General features: G+C 48.5%; 1 protein-coding gene across 2 annotated transcripts in view; it reads right to left on the bottom strand.

Moving 5' to 3' along the window:
- The window catches only part of RABEP1 (rabaptin, RAB GTPase binding effector protein 1), a 29,513-nt gene extending 2,947 nt beyond the window's left edge, over positions 1 to 26,566 (bottom strand). The window contains exons 1-17 of one of the 2 annotated variants that reach the window (XM_076072563.1): positions 26,385 to 26,566; positions 15,481 to 15,606; positions 14,587 to 14,748; positions 13,882 to 14,042; positions 12,103 to 12,222; positions 11,901 to 11,960; positions 11,601 to 11,736; positions 11,207 to 11,385; positions 6,617 to 6,724; positions 5,332 to 5,907; positions 4,798 to 4,902; positions 4,175 to 4,291; positions 2,705 to 2,803; positions 2,256 to 2,396; positions 1,675 to 1,864; positions 643 to 698; positions 312 to 410 (exon numbers count right to left, since the gene is read on the bottom strand). In XM_076072563.1, coding sequence (XP_075928678.1) covers positions 312 to 410; positions 643 to 698; positions 1,675 to 1,864; positions 2,256 to 2,396; positions 2,705 to 2,803; positions 4,175 to 4,291; positions 4,798 to 4,902; positions 5,332 to 5,907; positions 6,617 to 6,724; positions 11,207 to 11,385; positions 11,601 to 11,736; positions 11,901 to 11,960; positions 12,103 to 12,222; positions 13,882 to 14,042; positions 14,587 to 14,748; positions 15,481 to 15,606; positions 26,385 to 26,433 — 2,484 coding nt within the window. In that variant the 5' untranslated portion in view covers positions 26,434 to 26,566. Of the gene's footprint in view, positions 1 to 311; positions 411 to 642; positions 699 to 1,674; positions 1,865 to 2,255; positions 2,397 to 2,704; positions 2,804 to 4,174; positions 4,292 to 4,797; positions 4,903 to 5,331; positions 5,908 to 6,616; positions 6,725 to 11,206; positions 11,386 to 11,600; positions 11,737 to 11,900; positions 11,961 to 12,102; positions 12,223 to 13,881; positions 14,043 to 14,586; positions 14,749 to 15,480; positions 15,607 to 26,246; positions 26,356 to 26,384 lie in introns of those variants that run through there. The other variant, XM_032967483.2, reaches the window with a different exon arrangement.
- Positions 26,567 to 26,930: the final 364 nt, after the last annotated feature.

Genomic DNA, 26,930 nt, shown 5'->3' with positions numbered 1-26,930 from the left:
TAATGAAGTGGCCCTGTCATTCATATTTTAATGTACATTTTATTTCAAAGTTTCGATAAAAAGTACAAAAAGTTAATGTTATTGCACTTTAAATTAACAACTGAAACGTCTATTTGGGGGAGAAACACCAATGTGTTTTTAGAAAATTATTATTTGGTTTTTAAAAGTCACCTCCAATCAGCACGGTTGGCTACCACTGACCCCTGCATCAGATTCCCAGGGAGTGTGGAGCTCCGAGTGTACGTATGTGTCACCCACCTGAGCTGGAGCTCCCCGCGATGTGTGTATCTGTGAGTGCGCGCGTCGCTCACCCTCTGCGCATGCTCCTCGCGATGCTGCCCCTCCAGCTGTCGCCGCGCCTGCTCAAGCCGCTCCAGCTGCTGGGTCTTCTCCTGCACGGTCTTCTCTAGCTGTGTGGCGCACACGGCACCGCCACGACAACTAATATAACAACTTCGACGACTGCAGCAACGCCATCGAACAGACAGACATGCCGGACCACGTGGTAATAACAGCGTGTCCTCAAACCGACGCGCGTGGATGCGCCGCGTCCCGTTTATAACCGGTGTATTTTTTGTAGGGCACACTTTGCCTTGCCAGGGCGCGGCAATGTCACCGTGCATGGCGCCTGTGTGAACGCACCTCCTCCTTCAAGCTCTTTAGTCGTTCCACCTCGGTGCGGATGCTCGTGATGGAGGCTGCGAAGGAGCACACGGACGGGTACGGTCAGGCACGCCTGGCTAGACGAGCACTGCCGTTTGCAAAAGCAAAGGTAAGGAATCTCAATGGTTACCTTCTAAGACATCTGGGCCAATCCATACAGATCAGAGAGCAAGGGACGCAAGAACAGGCGAGAAGAAAGGACAGTACGATCAGAACGGCCGGATGACAAAGACACAGGCACAAACAGTATTTGTGGTTCTTTGGAACGCGTAGTTTTAATTAATTCCAGGCAACGTTAAGTGTCACGCAATGGAGAGCAACAAATTATGCCCCATTTTTGTCATATTAATATTTCAGTATTTATTAAAACGGATAAAATATGAATTTTAAGGGATGTCAAGTCATGAATTCAGAAGCCCTCCTCCGACATGATACCAGACTATACAAGAGTCTGAGAACACAAGAGGCCACCGCAGTTTGGGTGGACGGTGCTGCCCCATCCAACAAACAGCTCACATGTGGCACCCTCAGATTTTAATCATTTTGAAATTGAGATCGCTGTTCAGAATGCTGCCTCGTGATATTGCTGCGCGGAATAAACATGAGCAATGGGGAGACAAAGGTGGCCAGGAACTGTGCTGGCCACACCACCACCTCATGCACCATTCTAGCCTTCATCGGTGCTCACCAAGAGCACTTTCTCCAACAGCCTGTGTAGACTACACGGGGGAACGTTGTCTGTTTTAATACATGTCAGTAAGCATCCGCTGATAGAGAATCGCTGAACATCCGAAGAGGGTCATGTTGAAGATAAGACAAAGATGATTTTGCAAGGGACTGTGGAAGGGAAGAGAGGAAGGGGAAGAAAAGGATCGCTTGGTGGGACAATATGATCACTTGTATGGGACTCTCCGTGAGAGACGCAGAACAGTGCCAAGATGGAAAGCATCTGTCATGGGCATCAACCCTCAGTTACGTGGATGACACAACATGGACAGAAGCGGACGGTACCGATCTCCTCCTTGTAGGTGTCGATCTCGAGCTGTAGTGTCGACTCTAGGTTGTCCTTGGTGCCCTGCTCGGCCGTCAGCTGCTCGCGCAGGAAGAGGATCTCTGCGCGGAGCCGCTCCTCCGCATGCTCGCACGCCGTGCGTACCGCCACCATGTCCCGCCGGTACTGCGACACCAGCGCCTGCAGCTCCTACACCCCCAGGGCAGAACCACCGTTTGCTCAGTAAAGGATGTCACTTATCTATGTACGTATGTTGAACTTCTTTCGCACCGTACGTAGTCAACCATGCTAATCGGAGGTGCGGGGGGGCGAAGGACAACTAACTAAACACAAAAGAAATTAGTTTTCAATCTATATTTAAAAGCGCATAACTGCTCAGTCTTCTACAGACCACCAGCTCAAAAGAACGGAATGTGTGGCCATTTCAGCATTCAGACTACCAATGTGTAGCTATGCACGGACGTGTTTTTAGGGGCTGTCCGGCATATCACGATGGCACAACGGCATGTTGCCATCATCTAGGCTAATGGGCAATGATGCGCTCCCGCCCCCTTTCGTCCGCATTCTCAACGCTCCTCACCTGCACCACGGACGGCATGATGAATCCCTCAGCCTGCAGCAGGGACTGGTGCACAGAGTGCTTGCCTTGCAGGCTGTCGTTGTCCGCCTGCAGCCGCCGCAGCTCCTCGGCCACCTGCTCGCGCGACCTCGCCAGCACCGCCTGCCGGGCACACAGAGCACGGGGAGGCGCGATGGCGCCCTCTTTAGCGACGGCACGGTGGCATTCTCGCTGTACACGGCCGAGTTGTTTAACTGCCATCCTGTGGGTCAGGCGGTCGGTAAAGGCTCGGCGAGCCGGTGTTTTGACTAAGGGTGGAATGATGCGATTCTTTAATCGAATCGCCACCATAAATCGCGACAATTATTTGCATTTCATTATTCGTTACGCCTCCAGTTGACGCAGTGCATCGTCACTCTAAAGCGCGTTGAGTAAAGTGCGTTTGCTCGGCATGTCCCGTAAACACGTACCAGCTGCTCCAAGGCCTTCTGCTGAGTTTCCACAAACTTCTGCTGCAGCTCCTGTAGCAGAGCCTCCGCCGTGCGGCACTGCTCCGTGAGCGCAACGATCTGAAAAGAGGGCCCCCCCCAGTCAGTGGCTCGAGTAGCACCATCAGCAACAGCGCCATATCCTTGACTGTTTACATGTTAGTACAATGGTCACCTTATGTTCGTTTAATATTTCGGTAACTTTATTCGTAACTGTACTCAGATCAGTCAAGGGATAATCTGCCCCAGCTGACTTTCGCTGCAGGGAGTTTATTATTTGGCATTGATTTGTGTTCGTGCAGTGTTTTCGCTTCCTTAAGTGATGAAGTTGTTTTTGTTTTGATTTCTGTTTGCTCCATTGCTGTTCTTAATAATTTTTTCTGTCATGGTGGTGACCCAGGTCACTGTGCGAATGGGTCTCCTCTGGCCTCTTGACTCCTCACCAAGGTTAAACAAATTAAAATTGACACTTGAACCTGCAGCAATAGAAGTACCAGCACGGGCTAATCCCACGCCCAACAAATGACAGCACTTGACCTGTTAACTATCTGCACCGGCAACCTGAACCTCTCCAAGGACTGCTCCTGGAAATCAAATGGTTGCTGTATATTTCATAAATTGCCCATTTCAATATAAACATTTTTTTTACAATGTGTATCAGCTTTCAATAAATTACACAACTTAACATTTCAACGAAAGCGAAGAGATTAGGCACCTTAAAAAAAGCCTTAATACACTCATGCAATACGATTCCAGTCGTTATCAGCAACGGTCATCAACAGGGGCATTTACAATGAGTAATTTACTCTGGAAACTTGACGCAGGGATGCTGAAGAGTGTATTCCATGAGCAATGATTGGTCTAAACAGCACAGAAACCTCGGGTGGTCATGTGACCTCTTCTCATCTGGGGGAAGCATCAATCAGATCTGTACAGAAACGGGCAACTACATTTTTGTTACAACCGAAAATGTGGCAGCAACGGTCGCTGGCGATGTGGCAAGTGGCGACAACAACTGCCTTAACCGACTTTGGTCCCTTTCGTGTGGCTGGTGTAGATGCAGAGCAACAACTACAATTTCACATTCAGGTGGTCAAGCCAGACCAACTGCGTCAGGAGCAGCAGATCGTATCGCTGTGAGGTCTCCTTTGTATATGTGGATCGGGCATTGTGTTGTTATAATGTTGTACGGCCCGTTCTGGATGACCACAGTCGCACACTGGAGAGTTTTTAATTTTAAATTTGTGCATCAGGTATCTGCATCTGCCATGGTTGTGCAGTGGATGCGATTAAGGGTGACCCATTAAGGGTGAACCATAAGCTTCGTGGAAGATCAAACCCAGGAATCTTCTGCGTTGGCTCTATCACAAGGCTCTGGTTCATCAAAGCCGGGCATCATTCACGGGCTCCGGTGCATTACAGCCTCAGAGAGAGGCGCGCGAGGTGGCGTACCTGCTCCGTGCAGTCCTCTGCGGAGCGGCGAGACGCGTCCTCCAGCTCGTCGCGCTCTTTGCCCACCTTCTCCAGTTGCTCGTTGGCCTGGCGCAGCATGGCGTGCAGTCTCTTCAACTGCAACGTGTGAACCGCACCACCGCCAAACAAAAAACACCGCCATCGGTTACACGCGAATGTCGACGAGCCCTCCGAGGGGCGACGTCGCGACGAACCGCGAGCGGCACGGCCGTCCTTGGGGCGAGTGACACTGCACGGGGCGAGAGCTGCCGGAGTGACGGCAAAGCTAAACCGGGGCTGGGTGATCTTTAAAATGTTGCTGGACAATTTCTAGTTGAATGGATTGGGGACCAGTGGAGGGATCCGAGGATGGGCTATGTGATCTAATTTTACGGTGGTGTTGTGGAGCATCATATTGAGTTGAGGTGAGATATAGGGGAGACCTGAAAAGGAGATAGTTGCGGTAGTTTAGGCAAAACGGGATGAAGGCACGGATAACGGTCTCGCAGCAAATGGGACAGGAAAGGTGTATTTGGAAAAAGGAAATAGCCACAAATACAACCCCACGAGCACTACAGGGAAAAGTACTGTGTTTAGAGCCACCAATCAAGCGGGCATCACACCTGGTCCCTGGTGTCCGCCTCCTGCGCCTGTATGGTCTGGAGCTGCTGCTCGTAGTTGGAGCACATGTCACACGGGCGCCCGAAATTGCTCGCCGCTTTCTGCACCTGCAAGACGGAGCGAAGGGACGCACGGTGGCACCACCACACCGTCAGGACCCACACAGAGCTCCAGTGCTCAGCCTACCAGGCTCGTGAGAGGTAGTGCCGACGGTTTGGGAGGACAACGATGTCAACCGCAACTACTATACACTAGCGTTATGAGCGGTGATCAATCCACTGCTGGGTGAAGACCTCGCCAAATCAGTTGCCATCTCTCACAATCCTGCTGCCACATAGCACCTGCACCAGAGATGCTTTCATCGTAAAATCTCCACCGGGTTATCCCATCTAGCGACGTGTCCTGCGAAAGCCGAATCATTCAAAGCAGCGGCAGCCAAAAAAATAAACATGCCCGAGAGGGCAGTCATCATGAAGGTGTTGCGATTAAATCAGATTGGGCGATTAACCGCGAACACCGAGGCGCAATCGTCTCACCTCCTCTTGCAAGAGGTCCCATTCCCGCTCGCTGACCAACCGGTACCCATCAGGCAGAGCGCACAGTGTCTCCGTGGAGACCATGGTGACGGTGGAGAGCAGCGAGGCGGTCTCCTCCTGCTCGGGCGTGCGGGCCTTGATGGACAGCTCCTGCGCCCTCGTCAGCATGAACCCTGCGGGCCCCTGCACCACGGCAGCGCCCCCGTCAACCGAACTGGCACCCAGGGCCTCCGCGTGCGGCGCCATCGACATCATCGAGTGAGCGCCGTCCGGGATGAAGTTGGACAGCTCGGACGTGACGGACGAAGTGTCGAAGCCTTCGAGGTCCAGGTCGGCGCTCACCATGGGGCCAAAGTCCATCTCGTCGAGGTTGCTGTCGGAGCCCGATTTCTCCGCCGCCGTCAGATGCTCGTGGGGAAGGGTGGCCTGGGCGCCGTTCGGGTCCGGGGGTGGCAACGCGTGCTCTCTGGCCTCTGACCCTTCCACGACCACCCTCGCCCCCAGACTGTCGGACGACTGCACGCGCCGCAATCCGTCGCTGCCCGGGCTCGCGGACTGTGGCAGCGGCGTTCGCACCTGTCAAATCAACCGTTACGATTTTGTAACACGTGAAATATTACCGTATTCTCCAGATGACAAGACACAATTCCCCCACCCCCTATATTTGTAAACAAAAGTTGGAAGTGCGTCTCGTAATCTGGTAAGTGTGTGTGTGTGCGAGACCACATTTATGTAACTTTCTTGACACTGGGCACAAGTTTGGAGCATGTCTTGCTCTCCCACAGCATCTTATAATTGGGAGGACATGGTACACGTTTTTTACATTTTAAAAACATTCAGGACTTCAATAAGTGGTGCCTAAATACAGTACCTCCTACATCAGACTCTTATACAAGTGAAAAGGTTGGATGTGTGAAGATCTACAGAAAATTAGTTACATCAAGCACAAATACCGCATTGGGTGCAGGCGGTCAATTCGTCGGGTTGGTTGGATGTGTGAATTTGTGGAAGGGTGGCAGCGCGGCGCAGTGCTAACGCTTGTGCCTCACAGCAAGGACGACCCGAGTTCGACTCCTGACTTTTCGCTTCGCAGTTTGTACGTTGTCTCCCCGTTCTGACTGGGCTTCCTCTGGGCTCTTCAATTTCCTCCCATAACTCAAAACATATAATGTCATTGGTGTTGGCCAAACATCACAATAAAGGATCCCCCCTGAGAGTGTTCGGACTCATTTTCAGTCATCATATGAAACATGGGGATTTCCGTTGAAGCGCCCCGGCGGCTTACGTCGTCCACAGAAGCAGAGAGGCTGGACTTTGGGTGGGATTCATTGGTGGCGCTCGCCGCAGCAGCTTTAGCTTTCTGCCTCCTCTCCTGCTCCCTCTTCTCCTCCACCTGACATTGCACACATGCACGGCCGCGCACACACACGCCCGCACACGCACCGCTTATAGCACCACGTGTCCACACGAAAAAGCAAACAACACGTTTGACTTTGGATTCTTTATAAAAAGGCAGTCAATCGTGACCACGCAAATACTCAACAATAACTGCTCCTGGCAAGCAGAGGGGGGCATCATTTAAATAAAGTTCACTTGTTAAAGGCCCAATAATCTCTCAGCAGTTTACTTAACCTGTACAGGTAAGGTCTGTCTGTGTGTCGGTCAAAGTGTTTACATAATCTCACAAAAGAACCTCCGGCATTTAATCTACCTTGGAAACTGTGGTCCACATTAAATGACATCTGCACGTCTCACGGCAGACCCGCCCACTACGACCTTCAAGAGTGAAAAACTCAAAGAAGGCCGAGCGTGCGATTGCAGAAACACTGAGCAGAGACCATCGACCGCAGTTTAGTGAACTCAGAAAGTTTAACAGTGGCACTGAAGCAATCCACCACGCATCAACTCAACCATTAGTGTGGGTTGGTGAAGATGAGGAGCATGGAGATGAGTGCACGAAATTACAGCACAACTGATTTCGCTGTACTGCCCTCTGCTGCCCAACATGTAGCCCCACACACATACAGCGGTACCTCGGTATACGACCGCTTTGGAATACGTCGAATTTGGTACACGTCGTGTTTTGACGAGAACAAAATGTCTTGGGATACGACGTCTTGCTTTGGGATACAACACGCTTGCTAGAACTTGTATGGGTCGGGATGAGTCACCGCGTACCCGTGTACAGTATACCCCGTTCATGACTGAAACAAAGCGCCGCTCCTCAGTCTGCCTGTAGATCTTGTTCATTCTTAGAAGAAGGCAAAAACAAACTTAAATGGACAGGTTTTTAGTAAAACTCAAACAAGGTGAGCCTCTCCTTCCAAAAAATAACATCTCCTCCTCCTCCCCTTCCTCACCATCATCCTCGTAGGCTAAAGTAAAGTGATATAATTTATTTATTTTATTTATGCATGCATTTTAATGTATGTATGCATTTTAGTAATAAGTAGTGTTTACATTATGTTATACAACCCTATTAATGTATACTATGCCATAAAAAATATAATTTCTTATACTCTGGAATGGATTATTTCCTTTCCCTTTATTTCTTATGGGAAAAATTCGTTTGGTATAGACGTCACTTTCGGTATAAGTCCTCCTACCTTCTGGAACGAATTAACGACGTATACCGAGGTACCACTGTGCAGTAATCTAAGCCAACCAGCTAACCAGACCCGCCTGCCAGAAAACCTCCCAGATGGGAAGTCAGAAAGTGCTCCTGTGGTGATGATGGTAGTGGTGGCGATTGTGATGATGGTAGTGGTGGCGATTGTGATGATGGTAGTGGTGGCGATTGTGATGATGGTAGTGGTGGCGATTGTGATGATGGTAGTGGTGGCGATTGTGATGATGGTAGTGGTGGCGATTGTGATGATGGTAGTGGTGGCGATTGTGATGATGGTAGTGGTGGCGATTGTGATGGTGGTAGTGGTGGCGATTGTGATGGTGGTAGTGGTGGCGATTGTGATGGTGGTAGTGGTGGCGATTGTGATGGTGGTAGTGGTGGCGATTGTGATGGTGGTAGTGGTGGCGATTGTGATGGTGGTAGTGGTGGCGATTGTGATGGTGGTAGTGGTGGCGATTGTGATGATGGTAGTGGTGGCGATTGTGATGATGGTAGTGGTGGCGATTGTGATGATGGTAGTGGTGGCGATTGTGATGATGGTAGTGGTGGCGATTGTGATGATGGTAGTGGTGGCGATTGTGATGATGGTAGTGGTGGCGATTGTGATGGTGGTAGTGGTGGCGATTGTGATGGTGGTAGTGGTGGCGATTGTGATGGTGGTAGTGGTGGCGATTGTGATGGTGGTAGTGGTGGCGATTGTGATGGTGGTAGTGGTGGCGTTTGTGATGGTAGTGGTGGCGTTTGTGATGGTAGTGGTGGCGATTGTGATGATGGAAGTGGTGGCGATTGTGATGATGGTAGTGGTGGCGATTGTGATGATGGTAGTGGTGGCGATTGTGATGATGGTAGTGGTGGCGATTGTGATGATGGTAGTGGTGGCGATTGTGATGATGGTAGTGGTGGCGATTGTGATGGTGGTAGTGGTGCGATTGTGATGGTGGTAGTGGTGGGATTGTGATGGTGGTAGTGGTGGTGATTGTGATGGTGGTAGTGGTGGTGATTGTGATGATTGTAGTGGTGGTGATTGTGATGATGGTAGTGGTGGTGATTGTGATGGTGGTAGTGGTGGTGATTGTGATGGTGGTAGTGGTGGTGATTGTGATGATGGTAGTGGTGGTGATTGTGATGATGGTAGTGGTGGTGATTGTGATGATGGTAGTGATGGTGATTGTGATGATGGTAGTGGTGGTGATTGTGATGATGGTAGTGGTGGTGATTGTGATGGTGGTAGTGGTGGTGATTGTGATGGTGGTAGTGGTGGTGATTGTGATGGTGGTAGTGGTGGTGATTGTGATGGTGGTAGTGGTGGTGATTGTGATGATGGTAGTGGTGGTGATTGTGATGATGGTAGTGGTGGTGATTGTGATGATGGTAGTGGTGGTGATTGTGATGATGGTAGTGATGGTGATTGTGATGATGGTAGTGGTGGTGATTGTGATGATGGTAGTGGTGGCGATTGTGATGATGGTAGTGGTGGCGATTGTGATGATGGTAGTGGTGGCGATTGTGATGATGGTAGTGGTGGCGATTGTGATGATGGTAGTGGTGGCGATTGTGATGGTGGTAGTGGTGGCGATTGTGATGGTGGTAGTGGTGGCGATTGTGATGGTGGTAGTGGTGGCGATTGTGATGATGGTAGTGGTGGCGATTGTGATGATGGTAGTGGTGGCGATTGTGATGATGGTAGTGGTGGCGATTGTGATGATGGTAGTGGTGGCGATTGTGATGATGGTAGTGGTGGCGATTGTGATGATGGTAGTGGTGGCGATTGTGATGATGGTAGTGGTGGCGATTGTGATGATGGTAGTGGTGGCGATTGTGATGATGGTAGTGGTGGCGATTGTGATGATGGTAGTGGTGGCGATTGTGATGATGGTAGTGGTGGCGATTGTGATGATGGTAGTGGTGGCGATTGTGATGGTGGTAGTGGTGGCGATTGTGATGGTGGTAGTGGTGGCGATTGTGATGGTGGTAGTGGTGGCGATTGTGATGGTGGTAGTGGTGGCGATTGTGATGGTGGTAGTGGTGCGATTGTGATGGCGGTAGTGGTGGCGTTTGTGATGGTAGTGGTGGCGATTGTGATGATGGAAGTGGTGGCGATTGTGATGATGGTAGTGGTGGCGATTGTGATGATGGTAGTGGTGGCGATTGTGATGATGGTAGTGGTGGCGATTGTGATGATGGTAGTGGTGGCGATTGTGATGATGGTAGTGGTGGCGATTGTGATGATGGTAGTGGTGGCGATTGTGATGATGGTAGTGGTGGCGATTGTGATGGTGGTAGTGGTGGCGATTGTGATGGTGGTAGTGGTGGCGATTGTGATGGTGGTAGTGGTGGCGATTGTGATGGTCGTAGTGGTGGCGATTGTGATGGTGGTAGTGGTGGCGATTGTGATGGTGGTAGTGGTGGCGATTGTGATGGTGGTAGTGGTGGGATTGTGATGGTGGTAGTGGTGGTGATTGTGATGGTGGTAGTGGTGGTGATTGTGATGATGGTAGTGGTGGTGATTGTGATGATGGTAGTGGTGGTGATTGTGATGATGGTAGTGGTGGTGATTGTGATGGTGGTAGTGGTGGTGATTGTGATGGTGGTAGTGGTGGTGATTGTGATGGTGGTAGTGGTGGTGATTGTGATGATGGTAGTGGTGGTGATTGTGATGATGGTAGTGGTGGTGATTGTGATGATGGTAGTGGTGGTGATTGTGATGATGGTAGTGATGGTGATTGTGATGATGGTAGTGGTGGTGATTGTGATGGTGGTAGTGGTGGTGATTGTGATGGTGGTAGTGGTGGTGATTGTGATGGTGGTAGTGGTGGTGATTGTGATGGTGGTAGTGGTGGTGATTGTGATGGTGGTAGTGGTGGTGATTGTGATGATGGTAGTGGTGGTGATTGTGATGGTGGTAGTGGTGGTGATTGTGATGGTGGTAGTGGTGGTGATTGTGATGATAGTAGTGGTGGTGATTGTGATGATGGTAGTGGTGGTGATTGTGATGGTGGTAACCACAGCGTTGGTGATGGTGACAGTAGTAGAGGTGGTATTGGTGGTGGTGGTTTTGGCGTTGATGGTGGTGGCGATGACAGTGGGTACGTTGGAGACAATGGTGGGTATGATGGTGAAGGTGGTGGTGGTAGTAGTGATAATGGTGTTAATGGTGGTCGTGTGGCGATGGCGTTGGCAGCACTGTTGGCAGTGGCAGAGTGATGTTGGTAACAACGGTGGTGGTGGTGGTGGTGATGGCAGCACCTGCTCCTTGCGCCGGCGCGCCTCCACCTGGCGCAGCTGCTCTGCGGTGAGCACCGCCTGCAGACGCCGTGCGTCACGCACCAGCGCACGCTGGCTCTCCAGGAACTGGTCGTTGGCACGGTGCCACGTCTGCTTGAGCTGCGCGTGCTGCTGCTTCTCTAGCTCCAGGAGACGGCACACTGCGCGGCACGCACACACACGCGCACCTCCTCCATAAGCAGAGTTACCCCTCAAACTTTAAATAAAAACCCAATTGTGTGCCGATTCCAGCATTGGCAATCACGTGCTCAACAACATACTTAGAACATGGTGACGCTATTACGCGACTGTTCAACTATGACACCACTGTCAGACTGGCCGTCTGCCGCACGAAATGGCGTGTCGGGATGCGCACCCTCGTGCAGCTCGCGACGCAGCCTCTCGGCGTCCTCCTGCAGCACGGTCTTCTGCGTGTTGAGTACGGCCACGTACATCTCCAGGTCGGTGCGGCACGCCTTCTCCGTCTCCAGGTAATGGTTCAGCTCCTTCACCTGGCCACGGCGCACAAGGAGGAGACAAAGAGCCGGGGCAGCCCCAGCGGAAGGAGTTACGGGTGGCGTCAGATGCGCACACACACACACACACAGAGTCGGTGAGTAAAATGCGCGGGTTCTTGTGCAGGCCATGTAGATAGAGCAGTAAGAGGAGCACGCACCTTATCGCCCAGTTCCTCGCGAGACTCGGCCTCCTCCGCCTGCGACGCTGTCTGCGATACCTGGGGATGGATGGGCAGTGGTTGGAGCGCAGCGATGCACAGAGCTCAAATTGTGACTACACAGTGCCTATGTGCAGTCTCTGCCATCGATCCCATGGCACGACAGGGGGCTTGGGTTCTCGGCACGAGGACAGGGGCTCACCCGCGAGTCCTCGAGCTGACGCGCGTGCTCCTGGGCGGCTGTCAGTCGCGACTTAAGGCTCGAGATCTCCTGCTCCATCGGCATGACGACCGAGCGCAGCTTCTCCGCATCCTCCTGCGCCTGCGGTTGCCACGGTGACAGCTCTCGTCATCAGCCTCCCACGAGCACGTCCCAGAGGTGGACCCCCTCCATTAACGCCGCTCGCCAACGACGTCACCGTCCCATCATTTGCCCTTCGTAAAGCCGACCATCATTCTCGCCGCTAAAACGCTTTTCGCGCTCCTGTGTCTCCACCAAAAAGCTCAAGAGATCATCATGCCCAATGCCGGTGATGTCATCACACCTCATCATCGCTTATTTCCTTCTGTTGAATAGTGCATTTATAATTAATTCACATCCACTCTTCCCCACATTTTTAGAAATAATCACCAGCAGCATTATCATCATTTATTTCAGTCCACGTTCTGTTGTTCATTGGCTGTGTCATTTAAATGGCACAAGTGGTTAGCATAATGCGCAACCCTCCCCCCCCCCACATTGCCGACACGGCATGGGGGAGACCTTCATCGAGCAGTAAATTTTACTTTTAAACAATTTTTTATTTGATCAGGTAAGGCCCACTGACCTATACAGATAGCTCTTTTTCAGAAGTGCCCTGGCCACAAATGATAGCTCAACAGTGGCATATAACGTGGAAATGTATAGCAGCCAAATACTCTCTACGGATAGACAATGTGTTGCAAAGCGATAGCATTTATAACAATTCATATAACACTTCCTAGGCTTTCGCGACCAATATTATTCATAATAAAGGTTTTTGGGTTAGATTGCGTTATTTATAAATGTGTCGTAACCCTCCACGACCCGACACGGCCAAACAGTAAAAAAGTGTCACGTTTACAAAGGACAAATAGTTCACTACTTTAGCCCACCGGTGTGTTGAAGAGTGAATCCACAACATTTACAGTTTGAGTACGACGTTTCGCTGGTAATTACATCCAGCATCATCGGGCAATTCGCCAGAATGGTGAAGCCCTCACTTGCTCCCAGTCTTAAATAGAGCAGCAGGGTGACGTCATCATTTAACGTATTCAATTTATTTTGATAACGTTGAAGTGTTGTGTAAAACGAATTATTACTGGCAAAGACTAATTAGAGAATCCATTGAAATTGAGAGAAATAACTTTAATCGCTCTGACAGCTACAGGCTTAGTGCGGCTTGGAAGCGTATTATTAAATAATACATACTACAATTCCTTATAGGGGAAACGCATACTAATTAACGGATTACTAACGTAGCATATAATCACAATAACACACATTACAACTGATTACTAATCTACAACTCATTACTAATCCTAACCATTGACTGATTACCAATCGATTATATAATTACAATAGCCCCCCCCACCCCCGCCTAAAATCGCGAAGCACCTGAATATGTTAAATGATGACGTCACCCTGCTGCTCTATTTAAGACCGGGAGCAAGCGAGGACTTCACCATTCTGGCGAATTGCCCGATGAAGCTGGACGTAATTACCAGCGAAACGTCGTACTCAAACTGTAAATGTTGTGGATTCACTCTTCAACACACCGGTGGGCTAAAGTAGTGAACGTGACACATTTTTTACTGTTTGGCCGTGTCGGGTGGTGGAGGGTTATGACATTTATAAATAACGCGATCTAACCCAAACCTTTATTATGAATAACACTTCCTGCTCTCCCGTAGCCCACTCTCTCTGGATCTGCGTGCCTGCAGCCCACCCTGCCCATTATACCTTCTTCATTTCCGTCTCCAGGTTCTCCTCCTGGGTGCTCTCAGCCAGCTGTCGACGGAGGTCCGCAAGCTCGCGCTCCCAGCTCTCCCTGTGCTGCGCCCACGACGCTCGCTCCGAATCCAGCTTCGCGTGCCACTGCATCTCGTAGTCTCCCAGCGTCTCTGTGGCACGCGCACAGCACGGCACCCGCACCACGTTATCGACCAGTTCCACACAAATAAAGACAAAGATCTCAACCGACGGCTGTGTAAGATGTTGGTGGAAGTGTTGTAAAGCGAGCACCTATAAAGGCTGGCTTGACAAACGAAAGTGGTGTGGCCCAGCACCCGTATAACAAGAAAAACAACAGCTACCATTCGCCACAAAGCGTAAATTTACAAAAACACTAAAATATTTTATCCTCCAATTTTATCTCCCAGGGCATTGCAACCCTTTGTTAGAAAACGGCCTGCAGAAACGGATATCAGAGATACCTCTGAAAAACATTCAAGTGACATCTGGTCCAGGAAAGAAAGAGCAGCGCTTTCCCACCAGCTCTACCATATGAGAGACGGACTAATATATTTTTTAGTCAAATTAGGTGCAGAACAAAAAAAAATCTAGTAATGTGTGTTTTGTAACTAGGCTGAAACCACACTGCCTGAATTTAACCCAGGATCTCGGCGGTGCCAGCTCGACGCTCCGACCGGACCGCGTCACACTCACCCTTCATGGCAGCTTGCAGCGAGGCCACCTCCTCCTGCCACTGTCCGCGGACGTGATCCAGCGCCTCCTGTTTGGTGCTCTCCGTCACCGTGGCGACCGCTTTGATGTTCTCCACCTCCTCCTGCGCGGTCGTCAGCTGTGCTTGGCTGTGCTTCAGTTCATCTGTGTGCAGGCCGCGGCGGACACACCGACACATGCTTGGTCACCATTGGCCAGCGGTTACACACTCTTGGCGGCTGCTTAGAAGCCTTCTGCCTCCTCCCCCCAAATTAGGTTATATCAATATTAAGACATCATCTCGGACATGGCTGGTAATTTCATGATGCCTCGCCATCATTTATTTTCTTCTGCTGGATCCAAAAGTTGTTGGAAAGTTGACAAGCAGACTTCCACTGTCTGCTCATCCACTACAACCATCCGGCTCCAGGAGCATGCATTTACATCATATTCAACCTCATTAATCTTTGGAAAATTGGCACTTCGAGCACTGAGCAGTGTGCGCACATATACAGCCATTTTGTCAATCCACTGCTGAATGACGGCCTCCACAAACCACGTGGGTTGTGGGGGGTATATAGCCCTACAGGCAGATCGCATAGACGTCGCAGCAGAGAAGTAGAACACAATAATGAAATGTGCCACTCTTGCCTTTCGCTACCCAAAGCATAGGCCCCCGCGGCACACAATGTGATCGCCCCTCCAAGCGCTTATCCAGGCTCAACCCTACTTAGCTTCCAGCATCAGATGATACCGGGTGCTTTACGGGTGATTAGGTCATACGTTTTACATTGCGTGCAGTACCCAGTTGAAACATGCGGCCCCACCTAACGGCCAGAAAAACAGACTGTGCCACCACTGTCCGTGCCATCTCAATCTAAAATTCCGTCTGCTCACCTTCCTTGGCGAGGTACAGCTCCTTGAACTTGGCTCTCTTCTGGCTGAAGTCGGCCTCCAGCTGCTGCTTCTCTTTAAGAAGCGCCGCCTGGCTCTCCTCCAGCTCGCGGACGCGCCGCTGGAGCTCTGTGGAGGCAGCGGAGGGGGCTCCTTGTAACTCGCAGCCACCGAATGGATAACTTCAGTCACAGAGCAGCCTCAAGAGTGGCGGCTCTCATGGGCATATAAATAATCACCCATTGTTCATGTTCCAAGTTTATTTTTGTATAACCAGGTGAGCGCATAAGAGCCCAGGATAGTCTTCAATTGCAAGAGACCTGCGTTCCTTGACTGGTGATTCCATGCATTGTAACTGGGGACGTAACAATTCACCCACCAACGCAATCTTATGAATGATCAATTCTATGACTTTTAATATCGTGTTTTTACACCATCATTTGTAATTGTCATTTGTGTATTCTTGTACCTTGTAAAGTCTTATATTGCTCCATAAGCCTAAACATCTTATGAGTATAACACATGTCCATTGTTTGCATATGATCTTCACAAATCTTTAAAAAAACACATTCTCACATGCACAATTCCACTCGTGTATCTCGAACAAAATAATTAGTTCAAATGAATAATGATGCAACTTTACATTTCAAATTGTCACAATTTTGAGGGCACAATTGAACTTAACTGCTTCTTGTATTGCTTGCACGATCGCATTTGTATGTTCTGTCTCTGCTTATCTTCCTTTCACAGTTTTAATTTTCATAAAACAATAATAATAATATTCTCACAAACATGGCTCGGCGCATGCATCTTAAAATTCCTTTTTAAAATGACAAATCCATGAGCAGTCACATTCCTAGCAGCTTGCAGTGCATCAGCCTGGGCGTGTCAAAGTGCCTGCGGCCTGTGTTGGGTCTAACTCGGTGGCGTTCTCCAAGTGGCCGCTTCGTGAAGGTAAAGAGAAGCCAGGGTCTCATTTTGTCCTCTGTCTCTGCTTATCTTCCTTTCACAGTTTTAATTTTCATAAAACAATAATAATAATAATATTCTCACAAACATGGCTCGGCGCATGCATCTTAAAATTCCTTTTTAAAATGACAAATCCATGAGCAGTCACATTCCTAGCAGCTTGCAGTGCATCAGCCTGGGCGTGTCAAAGTGCCTGCGGCCTGTGTTGGGTCTAACTCGGTGGCGTTCTCCAAGTGGCCGCTTCGTGAAGGTAAAGAGAAGCCAGGGTCTCATTTTGTCCTCGCATGATGGAGAAGACCGACAGAGCAGGGAAAGTACGAGGCCGTGTTTTTTTACACAAACACACGCACGGGCGGCTTGTTCGAGCCGTCTTGCTCCGTGTTCCGTTATCTCGACCGTGATCATGGGGACTGAGACACCAAGGTTTCCGATCATGATAAAAACTCAATCACATGTCGTAAGTCACGTTGAAGACACGGACTATGTTTTCACATTTTGGCATGTTGAGGCATGCGACAACTTACCTTCCCCGCACCCAACCTCAATGCAATTGTAGGAACTCAAGTGATTCTGGGTCATAAATAAATTCAAGAACAGGTTACGTCTTGTTTTTAGACTCGTTTGTACCACGTTTCCTTTTGAAATGTTTGGTACGTAAAGTTTGGATCAAATTTGAATGTTACATGCATGCTTCTTAAATAATAAGATTCCCATACAATTATAGTGACTGAACTCGGAGCCAGTAAGACTTGCAGTCACTTCTTTTATTTAACGATCACCATCGGGATAATACACCGCCCCTCGTCGGCCGGCGGCTGCGAGGGGCCGGCGTCCTGCTCCCACTGCTCTGCAGGTGCCGCAGCCTCGGGACAGATGACCGGGGTCCCGGATCCTGGGGCTGTTGAGGGGGTGACGTCGCCGTCGTCTTCCGAGGACACTACCGGTGGGCTCTTCCTTTTCGCTGCTTTTAACATGACGAATTTTATTTTTCTTAGCACTTCTGTCGCCCAATGTAGTGACTGAACTCGGAGACAGGGAGACTTGGAGGCAATTCTTTTATTTAACGATCACCATCGGGATAATACACACCCTACAGTCGCTAGCCTATACACAACTCTACGTGGGTACACACTATTACTGTTGCTAGCCTACACACAACACTAACCGTCTAACACTGACGGCACTGAATGGAGACAGCCAACTATCTAGCAGCGCTATATCGAGTGAAGGCGGCAGTGACGATGGCGACCAGACGACAGCGACGAGATGGTAACAACGATCTTGAACAGCACGACGGGGATCCCACTTCCAGCAACAGCCCCAAGGTCCCTCAAAGTGGCCCCTCTTATACTCTCAGCGTGGCCTCGCTCCGCCCCGGCCACGCCCCTTCTCTGGAACCTACTAGCGGGTTCCAGAGCAGTGGTTCTTAACCTGGGTTCGATCGAACCCCAGGGGTTCGGTGAGTCGATCTCAGGGGTTCGGCAGAGCCCCCGCCACGGAGGTCCGGACACACTTGAATTATTGTGTAAATTTGTGATGACACACACGGCCCGCTTGGCCATCACTGGCTGCAGATGATCATGCTACACTGCTTGGCCAATCAGCGCTGCGGGGAATTTAGTGCATACTCAGTAGTCAACGTGTGACTGTTGTTGTCGTACGTCGTGTGATTTCTTTAATATTTTATCCATACTAACTATGTCGGGCAAAAGAAGAAAGTGGTCGGACAAATATGTACAACATGGATTCTCATGTATCACGGAACATGATGGGAGTGAGCGTCCTATCTGCATGATTTGCAACGCCAAGTTGAGCAACTCTAGTCTTGCACCGGCAAAACTAAAGGAACACTTCTTGAAGCTGCATGGAGACGGGGAATACAAGAACACAACACTTGCTGAATTCAGGGTGAAGAGAGCCAGATTTGATGAAAGGGCCACTCTGCCTGCTCTTGGATTTGTACCTGTTAACAAACCGATCCTGACAGCATCGTACGAAGTTGCTTACCTGATCGCAAAGCAGGGCAAGTCACACACCATTGGTGAAACACTTGTGAAACCAGCTGCATTAAAGATGGCGAATCTGATACTCGGAACAGCGGCCGAAGGTAAATTATCCCAAATTCCCCTTTCAAATGACACCGTCAGTGACAGAATAGAAGACATGAGTAAAGACATCTTGGCTCAAGTAGTCGCGGATCTGATTTCAAGCCCGGCAAAATTCAGCCTTCAACTCGACGAAACCACAGACGTTTCTGATCTAAGCCAGCTTGCTGTTTTTGTACGCTATGTGAAAGACGACATGATAAAAGAAGAGTTTTTATTTTGTAAGCCTCTTACAACAACAACGAAGGCAGCCGATGTGAAGAAGCTTGTGGATGACTTCTTCAGAGACAACAATCTTTCATGGGATATGGTTTCTGCAGTTTGTACGGACGGAGCTCCAGTCATGCTGGGAAGAAAGTCTGGTTTTGGTGCGCTAGTAAAGGCCGATGCACCACACATCATTGTGACGCATTGTATTCTGCACAGGCATGCGTTGGCAACAAAAACCTTACCTCCAAAAATGGCAGAAGTATTAAAAACTGTGGTGGAATGTGTGAACTATGTGCGAAAAAGTGCTCTGAGGCACCGCATCTTCAGTGAGCTGTGTAAAGAAATGGGCTCTGAATTTGAGGTACTTCTGCTCCATTCTAATATTCGGTGGTTATCCCGGGGACAGGTGCTGAATCGTGTTTTTGCCATGCGTGTGGAATAAGCCCTGTTTTTGCAAGAGCACCAACACTGCCATGCAGATTGCTTCAAAAATCCTGAGTTTATTCTCATTTTAGCGTACATGGCTGATATATTCGCAGCTCTCAATCATCTCAATCAGCAGATGCAGGGTGGTGGAGTCAATATCATGGAAGCGGAAGAACACCTGAAGGCTTTTCAAAAAAAGCTACCGTTATGGAAACGACGAACAGAGAACAATAACTTCGCAAACTTCCCGCTTCTGGACGACTGTGCAAGTAAGATCGAAGATGTATCTGGAATCGGAGATATTTCTGTATCCACGGAACTGAAGCAAACAATTGCCACGCACTTAGATGAGCTTGCAAAGTCTCTCGACGGATATTTCCCTACAAGAGAGTCATATCCAGCATGGGTGAGACAGCCGTTCACGTTTGCTGTTGAAACAGCAGATGTCAATGATGAATTCCTCGACGAAATCATTGAAATTCAGCAGAGCCAGGTTCAACAGCAACTCTTCAGAACAACAACGCTCTCAACGTTTTGGTGTCGACAAATGAACAAGTATCCAGTTATTGCTAAGAAAGCCCTGGATTTGTTTATACCATTTGTTACAACATATCTTTGTGAGCAATCCTTTTCGAGGATGCTGGACATAAAAACGAAGAAAAGGAACAGACTTTGCTGTGAAAATGACATGAGAGTGGCACTTGCCAAGGTGAAGCCACGCATATCTGAACTGATCTCTCAAAGGCAACAGCAGAAGTCACATTGATTTCCAGGTATGTAATTTGTTGTGAGTTTATGCATTGTGTTGGTTTTATTCTTTGAACAAGGTAATGTTCATGCATGGCTCATTTTGTGTACCAGTAAAAAACATATCTATGTCTTGAATTTGAAAAAAATCACATTTTATTTTTCACTAAAGAGGGGTTCGGTGAATGCGCATATGAAACTGGTGGGGTTCGGTACCTCCAACAAGGTTAAGAACCACTGTTCCAGAGGCTTCCGATGGGCCCCGTCTGTGACCTTTCCCCTAGATGTCCCCCTCTCGTGTATATCGTGGCCTGCTGGCTTCAGTAATGCCGTACACCGCGGTTCCCCTTTTTCGCCAGCAGCTAGCACTATGCCACTACACAATGATCCGATATATGTATCATGAGCATAACGAATTGATGCATCATTACATGCCTACTATCCACACCTTAACATGTGGCATAGGCATTTCCACTTTCCATAAAAATAGGCATGCATTACAACCAGCCCATCAAGATGGGACGAGGGCGTGCAACTCTATTCTGCAGGAAATCTCCTCCTCTCTAGGGGCATTATAGGGACAGCACATCTCTCTGTCCATGGCAATATTCTACTTCATAACCAACAATCTGCGGCCAGTGTCCCGTGAACTAACGACGTAAATAATAACCCCGCAGTGGGTCGCACTGCATCAACTGAAAACTCTGCTACGCTCGGGAACAGTCTACAATCACACGGTGTTCCTGAACGCAAGGAAAACCTCAACTCTGGTCGCAGCCATCAACAGAGAGCTCTACGGTCCCAACTGCACTCTCCTCTGGAATTCTGCTCCGCGCATTCACAAGCAGCTTAGCGGTTCTGAACGAGCACAAGAGGAAGCAGTGTTGAAGAAAAAGACCTCGTTGGCGTGGATGTTATTTAATTTATTCACGGTGGACTGGCTCTGAGGTTTGCTGAAGCAGACCGACCGCCAGAATTTTATTATGACGAGGGGCTGGCTGTGAGAGACCCAACAGAATGAATGACAACATTGTTATGTTGTCATTCTCACTGCTGTAATCTAGCACCGAGAGCTCCGTTGTCCAGTTTTCTGGAATAAATAAACTTGATAAGTGTACCTAACAGTGCCCACTGATCACCGGCCACCCCCGCTCAATTGTGGTATTGCGTGGAAAAGTGGTGGTATCGTGCATATTCTGAGAAGCTCTCTACCCACTCTACCCACATGAGAACTTACACTTGCCTCTACTTGACAAGGCACTACACCCACTCATCATTCCCAAACATCCAGCCATACCAGATTTTCGAGGCGCACACCCTTGAAATGAGCTATGCGGACTGTCATACACTTATAGTGGATTTCACGATTATGATATTGACATGACGAGTGTGCTGCACTGTACATAACTCTTTGGAAATTACCCAATGCTTCGCATTCCTTTAGTGCCCAGATATGTAGGTGCGAGAATTGAACGCTTGATGCAATTGAATAGAAGCTCTGCTGGCTGCATTAAATCATCACTCAGCAGGCTGATTAGATTACAAAGAGTATAGCTTGGTTGGCCCACTCATGAATGTTTCATTACGAGGAGGCTCGACGTTCAGCAAAGTGCAGGCTCTATCTATGCCAATCAGTCTCTTTGCCCTCTGCTTTAAAAAAGAACCACCGTCTGAAAAGTCAACCTATTGTATATATAGTTCTGTTATTGCAGTGTTAATGAACATGCCGAGTGTGTTTGATTTCACCATCATTATCATCATCATTATCATCATCTTCATCATCATCCGTGGTTAATCCACTGCTGGATAAAGGCCTCCTTAAACCATCGCCATCTTTGTACTGTAATAATCCATTGAGCACTTATGTACACAAGCAGATTTCATCACTCCACATCCTCGGGTGGACGTCCTCTCTGATGCGTCACATTCCTTGGCTGCCACTGCCCTGTTATTCTTGACCATTGGCCATTATTCCAACTAACCAGGTGTTCTGTACAAGCCCAGCTTTACTAACAGCTACGTTTTAATTTTACTTGTGTCTAGTAAACTGTGGCAGCCTCACTTGACCGAACACCCTCTTTTATGCAGCAGCCATGACTTCTCTCGAGCACCGATCTTCCAATTATGAGTTATTAACAGAAAAAATATATGATGAGACTGTAAGACATCAGAGGACTTTCTCATTATCAGCAGCAGCAGCAATGGTGAATTCACTGCTGAATGAATGCCTCCAATACCCACAATCTCACGACCCTTAGATAATAATAATCTACTTTACAACTGGACATGAGCCGATTTATTAACTACGTCTCATTGGCTGACGTCCTTACGTCCTCTTGGACAAGTTCGGTTTCTTGGCTGCGACTCACACTTTCTCTTCCAGATAATCAAATATTCAGAACAATTTTCAATAACAGACCGTGGCCAGAAGTTCAAAAATTGTCACACGAATTAATCAAATTCTTTACAGGGGCAGGGCCATAAAAACAGTAACCAAAAGTATTGTCATCATCTGCAATGATGGTTTAAGAGCCAATATCAATTGCACATTACACGTTACCAGAGGCCCACCATTACATTAAGTCTAATGCTCATGCCTTGGGGCAGGCACTTTACATCATCAGCATCGTAACGCAGCACTCGCTGCTACAATATGATCAAAACGCCACGTGTATTATTTAATGGTTTGTCAAGCCGTGGCCATGAGCGCAATTAATGAGACAGCCCTTGTCACAATCGTCTGGGTTTATTTTCCATCGTGAGCTGCACGGTTCCAAAAGAGGGCTCACCGAGCGGCTCTCCTCGGATTACACCCCACCTAGGGGTCGTGACCTACGCCGGGCAAGCGGGTTCAGGGTAGAACGCCAAAAGGAGTTGGGGATGGAAATCCGAGTTAATAATTTACCATAGAATAAAAATGTTAAATTTGAAGTTATTATTGAGTAAACTGGGAAATGGAACTGTTGTTGTGCCAGTGTGTTTATCTTATTTTTATTCTGTTTATTATGCATGTAATGATTAATCGATTCTTACATGCAATACATCCAAATCATAAGTAAATATTACCTTTGTACTCCCCCTGCCCCTGTTCCAGACCAAGATCAAGATCTTACCGTTTTCCCCTCTGCCTACGACATGACTCTTGATCTCTATAAAATAAGTATGCCAAACATTCTGTACAGTGTCCTGGGAAGTGCTCAAATTTAGACGATATACAAATAAACATTGTAATGTGTATTCATGTCAGGTTTCACTGTAGGAATGAGAAGCTGTGCTCAAACACCGTACTGTGGACAAGGTTGCCCTACAAGCCTCTCAAGCCAACAACACACACTGCAACACAAATTACACACACGATCCTTGCCAGTAAAGCGATATATACAGCTCTTATGCTGCTATTAATGGTAACATGTGGTTATACATAGTAGAACCATAAACCCTTTAATAGTGTTCATCCCACAAAACTGAACAACCACGTGAATATAGTCACACGCACTCAGAAGTGAACAAGACAACATGTCCCCAGTTGCTTACACTCCTCACAAGTAAATGTTTTTCTCCACGCTAATTTTGTGTCCTACTTTTAAATAATCTGCAGCATTGCCCTCAAAAATTGTCTACAGCTGAAGAGAAAGTGAGAAAGCTCTACCCTGTTGACATTACAGTATCTTGTCTTGACGTGACGCGAAATAATAATTGCATCACAAGCGTTCTAAATCATCTATGTTACAACACAAAGAGCCTTTGGGCCATTAATTCTCTCCTCTTACATTTCCAGTGAAAACCTGGCTTTGCTCTGGTTGCTCACTTTTAACCGTTTCGCATGAATTATCATAGTTAGCAGACGTACGGCTGTCACAAGAATTGAACACTATGGTCTAAATGGGGTCTAGCCAAGGACTGCATGGTCAGTGCCTCTTTGGATTTACTTACTACTGTGAATCGTAACTACATTTTAAAAAAACGTTATCATTTCACAATATAGATAAGTTGCATGGATTGTAGTGAGATGCGTGGCCGTGTGGGGAGAGTGCTCTATTTACAGTTGAAAGGTCGTGGGCCAAAGGTCTGGTCATGTGTCAACTGATTCCATCATCCCTCCATTCAATAAAATCAGCACCACTTTGTGGGAAATCTACCGGGTCAAACAGAATGGGTGGGGAACCTCCAGCCCATGGTAACATTAGGTCTTCCATTTCAAAACGGCCTGCAAATCATATCATCACTACAAATACCTGAGTTGCAATAATTGGGTAGGTGGGAGAATGTGAGGAGACAACACTGTATTTATAATTTTAGCATGCTCAGTCACCTCTAAAAGTGAACCATATACATTGTTAGTTATTATTTTATAACTAAAAGGTTCATGTTTGAGTATGGCTGCCTGCCTGACATCCTATACGGAAGTGCTATTCAGCTCCCAGTTAGGAAATGCCTCAACAACTCAACCAGTCCAATAGAAAGATTAGCCCCTGCCAAAGAAAAGGATTTACCACCACTGGCTCAGGGCTGCCAATGGTGATGAGCGCTTGTCCCATGCTCGCCAAAGCAGTGAGAGAATTGACACTTTCTCATAATGACTCATCACATAACACAACCATTATGAGTATTTAGGTAGTGGCGCAGTGGTTAACGCACCATGCTATGTACCCGGGGAGCCAAGTTTAATTCCCAGCTATGGCTAATATCAGTGGAAAGTGATATCAGCACCAGCCCTGGGCCCAACCCCTTCACCAACTTGCACTGACTGGCATCGTGAAATATGGTCAAACAAGGATTCTGACTGACACAGCGTCAAATGTCTTTCATACAATGATTAATTAATAAAGGGTTAAAAATATAAACTTCCATTGTGTATTGTAAAGTGTCATTGCTGGTTTCAGCAATTACCCCAAGAAGAGGCTCTGTGATTTTCGGAACATTTCATATTAAATCGTTATTCAAAACTTGAGGCATTATTCGAGAGGCTTGAGACAAGTTTAGTCCTACCTTGCCTATCTGTGAACTCCCCCAATGTGGCTGGAACCCTGTGCTGTATTACATACATGAATAATATACTCTGCCTTGGTAGTTGTAACTCGGCACCCTCGCTCCAATTATCCTGCAGCCAAGACACACCTCGTCAGTTGCTTAATAATACAGCAACACTTCCACGTCTTACAATAGTGGCAACCACACTGCATGTAGATTCCCTGCAGTTAAAGAAACGTATCTCATTACCAGACTACCAAAATGTTCAAAAATTTCCAAGTTAAAGTTTACAAAGGTCCTACAAGAAACATGTAAAAACATCATAAAGTCATACCACACATTATGATCGTTTTGAGTTGATATTTCGATGACACGTGGGTCCAGTTAATGGTGGATTGCCGATGTCTCCATGTAGCTCCCAGAATATCCCTCGTCCGCGCACGAGGAGTATTCATCGGCATTATAATGGCCAGGTGAGGCCACGAGGCTAGACCTGATCACCACCTGGACCACGAACCTCGCAGTCTCCGCTTTCGGGGGGGAGAAAACTACAGCATCACCTACTGCATCACCTACTGCCTGAGCAATACATTTGTCATGAATTGAGTACTGTACAATATAAATGTCTTGCATCTTGCTGGGTTATAATCGGCGTATTGTTTCCATTGCCTTAAATTATCTTAGTTCGAGCCTTAATCTAATAATTTCCAAGACCCTGAATCTTGAATTTACAATTCAAGATTATTTGGTGTATTTGTACAGGAGACGGCTTTGTGAGGCCTTAAACCAGCAGCAGATTGACTGTGGCTGATGCCGAATCATGAACAGCTTCCAAGCAACAGCAATCGCTTGCCGCCTGAGCGATCAATTTCAGAACTTTGGCGGAAAGAGTTGATGATCGGGTAGGGAATCGTGAGACTCCCAAATCTCGCTGGGAATGAGAGGTGATAGTTTCTCTCTCTCTCCAGGTAACCCGGTTTCCTCAACCACTAAGCGAAACAGTCATCACGGATAATGAAACCGGCCAAACATCGCAATGCAGAAGGAACCTCCAGGAATGTCTTTGGACTGGGTGAAGATTTCCTCGATTAGTAATAACATTACGGTCAAATAACATAGAAAATGCAATACATTATGTATATATGTACAGTATCGGCTTTTATCCACCATGTCCTGTATAAGGCTAGACGCAGATAGCCTCGTCGCGGCAACGTTTCAAAGGTCGATGTTTAAAGAACACAATTGAATTACAACAAACCGGAAATAAAATACCACGCGCAGCACTACGCTCGGGTCACGGGTCTACCCCCACGATCCCGACCGCCGGGGTGAATCACCGACCTGGACTAGTGGAGGCGGCCGGGTCTTGGGGCGCCTCGGCCGGCCGAGACGCGGTAGGCCGCATGATGGTCGGGTCGGGAGGGGCGCTGGGGCGAATGACAGGGGTTACACGTCACGCCGCGGCCCCCCGCTACTCACCGTCCACATTTGGCCCGCAGTTCTCTCCGCCGGTCGCCTGATCTGCCATGCCGCCGGGTTCAAGGCTCCGCTATCGCCGCCGATACCGCCGATGCCGCCGCTGCTGCCCCAACTACCGCCGCCTCCTCGTCCTCCGCCTCGAAGCGCGTCCAGGATCTCACTCATCCCACTCCCCCCCCCCCCTGGCGCGAGCTCTAGTTGACGGCGCCGGCGCACGTGTCCGGCGAGCCCGCGCACGATTGGACGCGATCCGCCGATGTGTCCGTTCAATCGGCCAATGGCACGAGCGCACTACTGGGCGATGCCCAAGTGTGTGACTTCGTGGGGGTGTTTGTGAGTCGACGGGAGACGGGACCGGTGGGGGTGGAGCGATGGGGGGGGGGGGCGCACAGTGCGCATGCGCCGCTCGGGTCGCGCCACGTGACGAGCTCACGCGAGGCGTCAGCTGTGCGTCACGTGGTGATGACATTAATCACCACAGATGTGCCATGAAGAAGGATACTTGCCTGAAACGTCGCCTATTTTATATTTTTTCTTTCTTGTTGC

This window comes from Petromyzon marinus, chromosome 38 (assembly GCF_048934315.1).
Source record: "Petromyzon marinus isolate PM22_M1 ecotype Great Lakes invasive population chromosome 38, UKy_Petmar_22M1.pri1.0, whole genome shotgun sequence".
Taxonomy (NCBI): Eukaryota; Metazoa; Chordata; class Hyperoartia; order Petromyzontiformes; family Petromyzontidae; genus Petromyzon; species Petromyzon marinus.
The sequence above is the reverse complement of the archived record's forward strand: the minus strand, read 5'-3'. Positions and strand labels throughout refer to the sequence as shown.